Source organism: Mirounga angustirostris, unplaced genomic scaffold (assembly GCF_029215605.1).
Source record: "Mirounga angustirostris isolate CCGP_5_RB_7025 unplaced genomic scaffold, mMirAng1.0.hap1 SCAF_7, whole genome shotgun sequence".
Classification (NCBI taxonomy): domain Eukaryota; kingdom Metazoa; phylum Chordata; class Mammalia; order Carnivora; family Phocidae; genus Mirounga; species Mirounga angustirostris.
This window is the reverse complement of record NW_026991715.1, coordinates 58,010,581-58,023,092: the sequence shown is the minus strand read 5'-3', so window position 1 is coordinate 58,023,092 and position 12,512 is coordinate 58,010,581. Positions and strand designations below refer to the sequence as shown.

General features: G+C 47.2%; 1 protein-coding gene across 1 annotated transcript in view; it reads right to left on the bottom strand.

The window, feature by feature from the left end:
* Positions 1-409: 409 nt before the first annotated feature.
* The window catches only part of SV2C (synaptic vesicle glycoprotein 2C), a 219,948-nt gene continuing 207,845 nt past the window's right edge, over positions 410-12,512 (bottom strand). The window contains exon 13 of the mRNA XM_054512472.2: positions 410-453. Within this exon, the coding sequence (XP_054368447.1) occupies positions 447-453 (7 nt within the window). The 3' untranslated portion in view covers positions 410-446. The remainder of the gene's footprint in view (positions 454-12,512) is intronic.

Below are 12,512 nucleotides of genomic sequence, written 5' to 3'. Positions count from 1 at the left end.
GCACAGAACCCCTGACGGACCGACAAGCTTAGGGAGGGACAGTGCCCCCCCCCCCCCCCGCCTCCGGCCAGCATGAATAGCAGCTGCTAAAGACGAGACCTCTGCCCGAATGCCAGAGATTTGTCATTGCCGCTCTGTCGCTGGGGGGGGGGGGGGGGGGATGCAGATACCGCTTTTAGGCACAGGCTTGAGCAATGGACATCTGAGTGAGGTAAAAGGGCCCCCAGCGACCGACCACCAGGCTGAACGCAAACAGGCTCAGTAAGCCACAGGCTCTAACTGACCAATGGGCTACTTCTGACCAGGCACAGTTACGGGAAAAGGAAAATCCTGTATATCCCCATACTCCCCCCCCTGCCCTGTAACCGTGGCCTCACCGCCTTGTGGCACACAGTCTCTCCTCTGTGTCCTGCTGGCTGCTCCCTCGTGGTGTAGTCAATACACTTCTATCTCCTTTAAAAAAGAAAAAAAGAAAAGAAAAATGAGTGGTCAGAATTAAAATTATACCCTCCATTGTTCGTGAAAGGTGGCTTAATTTTAAATGAATCCCACTTTTCCCCAGCTTAAACTGTAATTTGAAAACTGATTCATTCATTCGTTTGTTCATTCACTAGGTCAGGCATTGCTTGGATGTCTCTGAGCATTTGGCAGGTGTATAGAGATGACCTTGAAAAACTTAGCCGATTCTGAGAGATTTGCAGACATGCATGGTTTCTAATGACATGATACATTTCTCGGCTCTTTATTCAGTTGAGAAGACAGTGCACGAGAAAGAGTATTGATTTAGGAAACCTGAGTTTAAGTCAGGCCCCATGTAATCTTGGGCAAGTTTCTTAACCGTTTTGGGTCTGAGTTGCCTCAACTTATAATTCATGGTTGAGTTAGATAAGGGGTCCCGAGTCAAATTCCTGCAGTGGCTAGGCATGTAACATCAATACGTGAAGTGAACGTGGCTTGAGAAAAATAAGAGGCAGAGGTCTGTTTTGCTTTCCCCTCAACTCAGGTTTAAGAAAACAACAGTCTGAGCCCAGTAACAAATAGCCATGAACACTCAGCTTCTAACCAGAGAAGCAGGGGGAGCAGTGGGGACAGATGTCACCTGGGGCCGTGATTGCTTATCTTCAGTTAGGAATGTGGGCTGAGTGCTGCCAGGTCTTCTGAATTTCCAAGAGAATTGAGAAATATGGATTGGTTTTCCAATGAAATTTTCAGATTTTTTCATTATGGAGCAACCAGTGCAAAACTTTAAAAACCTTTGTGCCGGTTAATCTTTTACGGGCCCAACTAAAACAAGTTGGGCTTGTAAGGCCGCCCATCAGTGATTTCCGGGTTATGCTGTGGTCGGTGGAGCACAAGTTCCCAAGCTGAGGTTTCTGGACCCACCAAGAGCTTCAGCCAGGCAGAACCCTTCGAAATTACACAGTAAGTTCTGTGAGTGTACATTTTTGGGGCGAGAGGACTCATCAGTTTCATTTGAGTTAGGAACTTATGGCCAGCAAACTCTTAGATTCACCAGTGAGCCTCACACAGGTTTCCAGACCCTGCTCTTCAGAATGTCAAGACTGATGATGGAATCAGACACTTCGTTCATTCACTCCCTCGTTCATTCAGCAGTAGTTATGGAATATTTACTGTGCACGAGGCATCTTCTAGGCACTGGGAACATAGAAGCAAATAGAAGAGACTAAGTCTTTGTTCTCAAGAAATGTACATTCTAGAAGAGGGACACAGATACTATCTATAGAAAAAAGAAGGCACACGTTGTGTCAGGCAATGGGGAGGGGTGTACAAGGTGAGGGGAGAGAGAGTGACAGGGCAGAGTGGCATTTTAGGTGCGGTGAGGAGACCTGACTGAAGTAAGCAAGCAAGCCACGTGATTTTCTGGAAAGAGTTTTCAGAGGAGGGAGAAGTGAAGACAAAGGCCTGCCTGAGACAAGGGTACATAGAGTGGTCTGTTTATGGAGTATCAGGGCTAAGGTTAAATTAAGGTTATATAACTACCAGTGGGTTTAAAGGAAGGCTTTGAGGTTTTTTTTTTTCTTCTATAAAACAAGGAATTCCTTCAAATTGCTTGCAGCACTTTTATCTCTTTATATGGATAAAGTCCAGTTGAGAAGCAGATCTAAGAAAAGGAGCACATACCCACTATTGGCTGGTGCCATAAACCGGCTCCATCTTTCCTGAGAGCTGTCTAGTAAATTTAACGAGAGCTGTAAAACTGTTTACACCCATTGACTTGGTCACTTCACTCTGGAATATTTCCACAAGGCAAAAGAGAGGGAAAGAAAAAAAAAAAGAAAAGAAAAACCAAGTCTTACCCACATGTCCCTAGCAGGACCTTGTATAACACACACAAATTTCAAATAATCTCAGTCCTCAAAAATGTAATAAAAACAAGCAAACACAAATGATGAAATGCAACATAATTAGATTCTCTTAAGCTGTTAAAATGACACTTGGGAACAATATTACTGAGGAGAAATGTATCATAGGAAAAACGTAAAGTAGAAAAAACAAGCTACAAACTTGTGTATTGATGCTGATCAAAATTGTGGAAAATATATTCCTGCACATTAACAAATATGAAAAGAGAATCTGGAGGGATACAAAAAAATCTATTGTCCTGTGAGTTCTCTTTTTGGGTGGGTGGGGTTGCTGACATTCATGATGGGTCTTTCGTTTTTTTCCGGTTGTTGGGTAATGCGAGACTTTTTCTTTTTTAAGCTGAGGTTTAGCACCCACGAAGTACCATCCCTCTGCAACAGCACTGAAAGGAATAGGGCTGTTCCGCAGGTGCTGAGCTTGCCACACAACACCAAGGAGTCTGCGAGCAGAGTCCAGAGACATCGTCTGCCTGCACCACAACTAGAGCTATGGAACAGCAACGTGGCTCTTGGTCACAGCTTTGGTGTCTGCACTATGGACGGATTCAGTGTCTGGGATGGGAAAACCACGAGCAGCCCTAGAGGGGGCCACTAGAACCCAAGATGGCCGCGTGTAGGAGAGCAGCAAGTTCTCTTTGCTGCCACAGTCCCCACTCCCTTCCTGATACAGCCCAGCAGCTGATTTTGTAGCTGTCTCCTTGTGGGGGAGAAGGGGTTCCCTCACTTAGACAGTTCCAGAGCAAAACACGCTCTAGTCCGGACTGAGCTTTGAGATGTCTTCTTGTTCTTCAGGTCAATGGTCACCTCTTGAGAGAGGGCTTCCCTGGCCATCTGATCTAAAGTAGCTCCTACCTGGTGATGGAAGGGGTATCATCCAGCTTTGTGTTTTGTGTATCAGTCCTGTAGACCATCCTAATTAATTTGTTTATTTGTTTCCTTATTGTCTGTCTTACCCCATTATAATGTAGGCTTCTTGAAAACGGGGAGGACCATGTCTGTCTTATCTGTTATTGGTGACTACAGTGATTTGGGGTAGAGAGTAGTTCCTTGGTATTTTTTAGTGGGTTAATAAACTTGCAACGATCAGCAATTTGGGGTCTCTGGACCTCTCCTCCCCATCTGGATATCATTTCTTGAGCCAACTTGAATGAAGGATTTCACACAGGAAAAATAAGACCACATAACTCGGCTGCTGGGCTCATTAGAATCTCAACAGGACCATGACATTATCTTGGGCCTCAGGAAAAGGGTTGCTCTGGAGAAGGAGGGGAACCTGTTTGACTTTCCCTCCTTGGAAAATCCCCCCCTATTTCCATATCCCCAGTCTTTCTTCTCGTTTTCCTTCCCTTTGCTTCTTCTGGAGAATGGAGGCTAACAGTCAGGTAGACAGGTGTACTGGCAGGAAAACTCCATAGCTCTATGGCCCTTCAAGAAGAACTGCAAGCATGGAGAGTGGGGTGGGGAAGCGGGCACTCAGGACAGCAGATTTGTGGTTGTTTGATTCTTGCATCATTTTCAACAAACAGCTCAGAAAATAGCTCAAGACAAAGAGGATGACAGGTATCCTTCATTCCATAGAACTGGAACCTGGCATCTGAATGTCAGCAAGAATTGATGGCTGTGGTCATGCCATTACCGACGAGGAGCTGGTGTCCATTGCCCGCGTGTGCAAATGCTTCTGACTCCCACATGCTAAAGAAAGTCTTCAGCTGACTACCTGGAGTCTTTGCTCTGGAATGTCTGGTGACACGGCCTCCCAGTGTGTGACCATGAAAAAGGTCGCAATGGAAATGAAGGCTAAAAATCTCTCTAGGAGTTCTTGTTGAGAGCCAAGACTTGCAAGGGCTTTTTTCTACTCGGTCATTTCCCCACAGCCTAAACGGAATTGCTAAGAATATGCATGCCTTTCGTAATAATTGCTCACATTTATTGCAAGCTTACTATGTGTTGGGCACTGCTCTAAGCATTGCACATTGACTCACCAATCCTAAGAGGTAGTTGCTATTTTTCCGTTTTTATTGCTGAAACACTGCACACAGAGCAGTCAAGCAACTTGTCTGAGGTCATCCAGCTAAAAGTGACAGAGCCAGGAAATAGATCCAGAAAACTTGGCTCCAGCATCCATGCTCTTAACCATTACGCTACACTATATTGAGAAATAGAGACACCTGGAGCACCTGGGTGGCTCAGTTGGTTAAGCATCTGACTCTTGATTTTGACTCAGGTCATGATCTCAGGGTCTTGAGATCAAGCTCTTTGTGGGGCTCTGTGCTCATCATGGAGTCTGCTTGAGATTCTCTCTCTCCATCTGCCTCTGTCCCTCTCCCTGCTTACACACACACAGACACACACCCACACCCACACCCACATTCGCTCATTCTCTCTCAAAATAAATAAAATCTTAAAAAAAAAAAGAAATAGAGACACCTGTAGATTTAGTTTTATTATATAGAGTCAAATTATGAATGTATGGTCTCTGGTCGAGCTAGGCATCAAGTGTGTTAGGGAGACAAATGTAAATGAAATATAGTTCCTCTCTCCAGCTCTTTTAGTCTGCTGGAAGAGACAGACACACAGGCTCCTTTACCACAAAGAGGTGAACCCTGGAGATTAGGGAAGCTCAGCTGCTGAGGGGGCCAGTAGAGGAAGTCAGGGTAGGCTTCCTGGGGGCAGGTGAGGCTGCAATCTTACCTGTGAGAAATGAGGAGGTGCAGTGTGTGTTGCGACGCACAGCACAGATCCTGCTTTGAGACCGGAGCACTCGCTCCCCTCCTGCCCTGAGCGCTGTCTGCCCACAGCTCACAGTTGAATCCCTCCCCGGCCTTTCCCTTGTCAAAGGGAACTGCTTCACCCAAGGTCGTCCCCTTCCTCAGATGGCCTCATGCCATAGGTCATTGGTAGGAGTACAAAGGCCATACCCCATTGCCTCAGTTTGGGACAATTCTGAAAGCTGTCCCATAAGCAGAGCTGCGTGGGATCAGTGGACACCCCTGGTGCAGTTCTGTCACAGTAAACTTTCCTTCTGCCCAGGGCAGCTTTCTTCACTCCTTTATGGGCACTATTCCCAACAGCACTCACCGATACACTTCCTTCCTGAGAATCTCTCTCCCAGAGTCTATTTCTGGGGAAGCCTGACCTGAGAAAGCGAGCAAGGTGGAAGGGTCTTCTAGGTGGAGAGGCGGCCTGAGCGAGGCTTGGCAGTGTCTGCCAGCACCTAGGTGCCAGGGAGATGTATGCAGTTGGGGATAGAGGGGAAGGCGGCTGCGGAAGGACGCAGGGACAAGATCATAGAGAGCCTCGTATGCAGGCTGACGGGCTGGACTGCATCCTCAGATTGTTCACTCATTCAACAAATAAATTTTTAAAAGTTCATTTATTTATTTTAGAGAGAGAGAGAGCCCAGGGAGTGGGGAGGAGAAGAGAGAGAGGGAGAGAGAGTCCCAAGTGGACTCTGCGCTGAGCACAGAGCCTGACGCAGGGCCCAATCTCATGACCGTGAGATCACGACCTGAGCAGAAACCGAGTCGTACACCCAAATGACTGCACCACCAAGGTGTCCCTCATTTAACAAATATTAATTGTGTGCCTACTATGTGTAAGTCATGATCCAAGGCACTGGGAATACAATGGTAGGAATTCCTCAGCCTGTTCCATATTTGGCATTGGCTGCTACAAACATTATGGTGCATGTCTTTGATGCAAGTATAGAAACCTTTCTATTGAGCATATACCAAAGAGAGGAATTCTGTACCATTTTCAAACGATCATACCAATTTACCTTCCCACCAGTAAGTGGCAGTTCCTTGATGAGAGGTCCTTGTCAACACTTGGTATTATCAGTCTTTTCAATTTTAGCCATTCTGGGGGCAGAGGGTATTTAGTGGTGTCATAATATGGTTTTATTTGCATTGCCCTGATGACTCATGAGATTCATTGTTTTTTTGTTTTGTTTTGTTTTAAAATAAGCCCTACACCCTGTGTAGGGTTTGAACTCATGACCCCGAGATCAAGAATCACATGCTCCACCTACTGAGCCAGGCAGGCGCCCCTTGTTTTCATATATTCAATGGCCATGTTCTTCTGGACATCTTTTTTCAAGTTTCCATTTAGACCTTTGCTCCTTTTCTATTGAGTCATCTGTCTTCTCCGTATTGATTTGTAGGAGTTCTTCATCTATTCTGGATAAAAGTTCTTTGTTGGTTATTCAAAGTGCTGACATCTTCTAACTCTGCAGCTTTCCCTTTCACTCTATTAATGTTGTCTTTTGGTCTTCTGATCGATACTGAAGGTACCCAAAAATGAATTCCAGCTTAAATGTAGAGCTAAATGTGCGATGAAAAACAATAAAGTAGCTAGGTGAGGAGAATGTCTTCATGACTTCAGGGTAGAAAACGATTTTTTATATGATCGTTAAAGCACTAACCTACAATGGAAAGGTTGACAAATTAGAGTAGATTAAAATTAGGAACTTCTGTGCATCAAAAGACATCACGAAGACAATGTGCTAAACACTTGCATTCAGTCCTTTCGGTGAGTGATGTAAGTATCCCTCTATTACTGATGACAAATTGAGGCTCAGAGAGGTTAATCAACTCGCCCTGGACCACACAGCTTACTAGTGGGGAAGCCAGGGTTTGAATTCAGGTTCCACCTAGTCTAGAGACCAAGCTCCTGACTCCTGCTGGTGCGGCGTCGCACCTGGACCTCCAGAGGGTCCTCTGTGGGGCCTGCACAGCGTCAGGCTCCAGACCTGGGCCATCCCTGGCTTCTCGTCGTGCCTTCTTGTGCGCAGGGGGCACTTAACATGGCTCTTTTTCCTCCCCGTAAATTATTCATTTCCTCCTCCACCGTTTTGCGAGCTTGGCCTGCTGGGAACCATTGCTCTTTGGCCTTTGTCTTAGTCCCGAAGAAGCAAGTCTCCTCTGGGCTCTGTTCACAGCAGCTGTACCTGGAGAAGACTCGGACAACATTCTGTGTCTGGAGCAGGCTGAGTGGCAAAGCCCCAGCCACCCGGGAGGAGGCAGCTCTTGAGGAGAAGTGCCAGGTCCACACGGTCTACTCAGGGGCCGCTGGAGTCGGGGAGGTCCTGGCATCTGGTGTGGGTGCCGCCACTTTTCCTTCCTTCTCTTCCCGGCTGCCAGAGCCCCTGCTGTGGAGCTGAGCACCCCGGCTCTCAGGCAGAGCGCTGTCTGTGCTGTCTTTGTAGGAAGCGGAATGACAGCTGAGTTGGGGGTTGTGGGTAAGTCACCTGGAGCTGCGGCCAGGGTCAGGAGAGGTCCAGGTGCCCGTCAGGCCTGCCTGGGACAGGAGAAGCTAGTAGTCACCGGATCCTGTAGAAGCCTTGTGAGAGCCAGACAATGGCAGGACTCCATCCTGTGTGAGGCCTCCAGGAGGATCTGGCTCCCGTTATCACAGCTCTTCAACATCCTCAGAGTGAAGGGAAGTGCAGACCTGCCTCCAAGAGCAGAATTGAGCCAATCTGGCTTATCACACTAGCTGCCACGTCCTGAGGACTCGTGTCAAGTGCTTTGCTAAGCTTTTTTACACACATTTCCTCAATCCCTAAAAATCCCAGCGAAATACAAACCAGCATCACTTCTAATGTATAGTTCTAGAAATGAACACGCAGAAAGACTAATTTTAGCTTCCTCCATGCCCTCACAGCTGCTAAGTGGCAGGGTCAGGATTCAAACCCACATCTGTGACTCCAAAACTCAGAGGAGTGCTTACCACAAAGCTAATGAAGCATAAACCTCAAGGCCCCCATTTGCGCAGGTCCCTTCGAGGCACTTGGGAGGGCCTTAACAGCGTATTCAAACGGTCATATGTTATTTAAAATTTTACAAAACTAAAGAAAACCTTAATAGCTGGTTTCCTTAGTCAGTTAAAACTACCATTTCTTGCTACCGTTCTTCTCTCCCTCAAACTTGCCCCGGTGTTGGGTGGAGCTAGGCAGTTTGGAAAGCTGGCTGAGAGGAATTTGAGCTGGGTAAATATGAGATATTGAGTTTGGGTTTGGTGAGATACACTGATGTAGCTCACACTCACTTCTGTGATCGTTAAGTATTGCAGGCTGTCTCTCTGAAGGAATGGCTTCCAGGAATATTCCTGCTGTCCCCAGTGCCCACTCACCTGGCCTTGTGACTCGAACACACAGGGCCAGAGGCTGGACTGCAAACGTGAATGTGGTGTCTGTCTTCAGCACAGGAGGTATGTGGGAAATGGAGAAGAAACAAGAAACTTTCAAAAAAAAAGAAAACACCCCAAAACTATTAGTAATCAAAACTAATCTGTATCTTTCTATTCCCTTTCTAGACAATGATATCACAAAACTGTTACCATATGAAGAGGCAATCAGAGAATAAGCAGCCAAATAATACAGGAAAAAAAATAGATGTATCAGGCAGTTAATTAATTATAATAGTGTGTTATTTTTCCGGAATTTTGCTACGGTCTGCAATATATATCAGCTTTTAAAACTTTGTAAATTGTGGGAGCTTCTTTTCTCATTCTTTTTTTTCCCAAGATTTTATTTATTTATTTGAGATAGAGAAAGAGAGAGCAGGAGCATCAGAGGGAGGGGGAAAAGCAGGCTCCCCGTGGGGCAGGGACTTGATCCCGGGACCCTGGAATCATGACCTGAGCTGAAGGCAGACACTTAACCGACTGAGCCACCCAGGTGCCCCTCTTCTTTTCTCATTCTAAATAGTTACTTTGGTAGCTAACATTTTGATTATAATCTTCTTAAGGAGAAACCCCCAAACCTGGAACTGACGCTGCTCAAACTCATGCTCTTAGCAACAGTGGTATTCTGCCCCCTCCTCCGGTAGGTTCACCAGTTCTGTGTGGATGGAGAAATGGGACTCTGAGGTCTGGAAAAGCCCCAGCTTCCTGCACTTTAGAAAGTGCTACAGGCGTCCTCTAAGGGACACGGGAGGCCGCCAGCATCCTCCAGCCTAGGGTGCAAGAGCACACAAAGCCCTGGCCTGCCCTGGGACACATCCAATGTTTTCAGAGGCCAGAAGAGGGGGTGCGGAAACTTACAAATCGCCTCGCTTTTTGCAATGTGCAGTAGCTTTCCGTCCAGCCGCAAATGGAATTTGCCGGTGAGACTTCACTGGCTTTCTCAGGGCTTTTTTGGGCGCTCTCTCAGGAGCAAGGATGCAGGTGTGAGCAGCTGGGAGCGAGTGCAACTGCTGTACATAGGGTCTGTTCTGCCGCCCTGGGGGCTCGGGGGCAGGGAGCACAGAAATAGGGCTGAAGGCAGGTGGCCGCTGGTGCCCTTGGAGTCAGGGGTGGGGCTGACTGCGTCCTCCGAGCTCTCCCAGCCCACAGCACCCTTCGTTCCGGCCAAGGCCATTCCAGCAGCTGCAGGGCGGGAGCCGGCCTTTCCTTCAAGAACTTGTCCTCTTTGTGGTTTTCACTTCTCCACCTGGTGTCTGGACTGCAGATTACAGGAGGGGACGCTGCATCGGTTCTCCGCACGGAACAAAGGGACTGCGGCCGACTGCCGCTCCCGGGGCGCCCCGCCCCCCGCTCCCCTGGCAGCCAAGCAGCGCCCGAGCTGGTCACAGTCGTGGAGGACGCCTCACCGGCCGGCCCACGAGAAGCTGCTTGGCGTGGGGAGCACCACCCTCCTCCTGCCGGCCCACGAGAGGCTGCGGTGGCGTGGGGAGAGCCACCCTTGCCGACTCCAGGGTTAGAGAAAATTATTGTACAGACAGAGCAGGTCTCATTTGGAATTCTAGTAAGCAGAGAGCCTGAGGAGGGAGACTCACAGGTCTAAGAACAGCATAACACAAGCCTCAAAGGCTGGCGAGCCTGCCCTGGGGTATCCTCGAGAGTTATCTGTCTGTTTCTGGCTTAGGAGGGCTGGGCCCAAGGGTTATTCCCCAATCTGTCTCTCTTTATGTCCCCCTCTGAATGAATAGCACACACAAGAGTGAACACATCCAAGATAGCCCTGCTATTCTGCCATGTGACCACAGGCAAATTCAATCCCATTCTGCACACAATACACACATACCATACAATCCCATACACAATATACATACACAATAGCATAAGTGGCATTTGGGCTAATGTTCTGGGCTGAACTGTGTCCTTATGTAGAAATTCTTATGTTGAAGTCCTAACCCCCAGTACCTCAGACTGTGACTGCCTGTGGAGATACGGTCTCTGGAGAGGTAATTAGTCTAAAATGATGTTATTAGGATGGGTCCTAATCCAAGGGCCCTTATTCAAAAAGGAGATTAAGACACAGACATCTGCCAAGTGAAGACCATGGGACACCATGGAGAGAAAAAGACCATCTAGAACCAAGGAGGAAGGCCTCCAAAGACATGAACCCTTTTTCCATCTTGATATTGGACTTCTAGCCTCTAGAATTGTAACAAAATAAGCCCGAGCCAGTCTGTGGTACTTTGTTAGGGCAGCCCTAGCAAATTAATATAGATAATAATAGCACCTTCGCTGTCTCAGACATCACTGTGCAGGAAAAGATATTCCTTCAAGACTAATGTTGCCTTGTGTTAACATACTGATTGCTGGGAATTTCACATTTGGCATTTTGCCCCCACTGGTCTAGGCCAGGCTTGAGGATGCTTCTGTCAGATCTCACAATGATCCTTGGGGAAACTCATCGGCACCTTCAGTATCTTTTGGTGAGTTCCCATGCTTGCCATAACCCCTGATACTATTAGGTTTCTTTAGCCTGTGGAATCCTCTATTCCTCTTCATGTGAGAGTCTTATCATAAAACAGGAAAGAAAGAAAAAGGGGGCAAATGGTAAATTTTCTTGAGTAATCAATTGGTTCTAAATCAGGTGGGCTGGGGCTGGAGAAAGGGGGAAGACCAATATGATGTGATGGGCTGGCTATCTCCAGTCTGGTGGGGAGAAGGGAAAGGGAGAACAAAGTTGCTAGAGCAAAAAGAGAGGATCTAACCTTGGAAGAGAGAACCTGGGAAGAAGTGTGAGCAGGCCCCAGAAGAAGGAACAGCCTGCAAGAGGGAAGCGAGTGCACAATGTCTAGGGGAGTGCTGTCCAACAGAACCTCTGGTGATGATAAAATGGTCTATATCTGTGCTGTCCAATAAGGTAGCCACTAGCCCACCATATGTGGCAACTGAGCATCTTGAAATGTGGTTAGGTATGACTGAGCAATGGAGTTCTTAACTTAGTTGTAGTTATTTTAGGTGTAACTATAAATAGCTGAGTATGGCAAGAGTGTTACATAGAACGGTTCTGGAAGTCATGGCCCACCATTGCTTGCCTACTCAATGGCTACCTTCCTTTACTCTTGCTCATTAAATTCAGTTTTATTCAGGTAGTCAGAAGCCATGTGTTTTAGGGGAGAGAGAACTCCTTCTGAGCTCTCTAGAGGGAGGGGAATGTTATCAGTCTAAGCCAGAAATGATCATTACATTCCCCTTGAGAGTGATTGGTTGAGGAATAGGCAAATAATGCAAGTCCCGCTAGTGAGATGTAACAGGAAGTCTGCCAGAGGATTCTGAGAATGTCCTCCAAAAAGGGTCCTAAAGAGGGCATAGTCTGTCTTCTGGTTCTTATATTTTTGTGCGAATATCTGATGCTTCAACTTGCTGGAACTCTCTCATGCCCCTGAGGGGACAAAGGCAAGTCTGCTGAGGATGGCCGATGTGAAAGGTGGAAGGAACCTGGGTCTTCAGTGACGTTGACTGGCTATGTCATAACCAACCTTGGAATTGTCTTCGTTATAGGGAATAACAATTCCCTTTATTCCTACGGATATTTGAAGCTGGGGGTTCGGTGACCTGCAGTGAGAGGTATTCCTCTGGGATTAGTCCGTGTTTCTGCCTTTGATAGCAGTGCTACGAAACACAGCATTTTTTCTCATCATTCTTCTCAGACGACCATTCCAAGCAGCCACCATCAGACAAGTGAGTTAATAGGCTAGATAAAAATCTGTTTGCTATTCCTGTTCTAGAGCAAAAGAACACAGACACGTGCTCTGCCCCCAGCTCCCCCACGAACACTTTCTTCCCAATGGTCCTGGCTAACAATCAGAAAGTGTTCCTGTAACATCAACAATACCTCAGGACCCATGATCCCGGCCCACAGAAACAATTCAAATAAGCCCGAATCAAGGG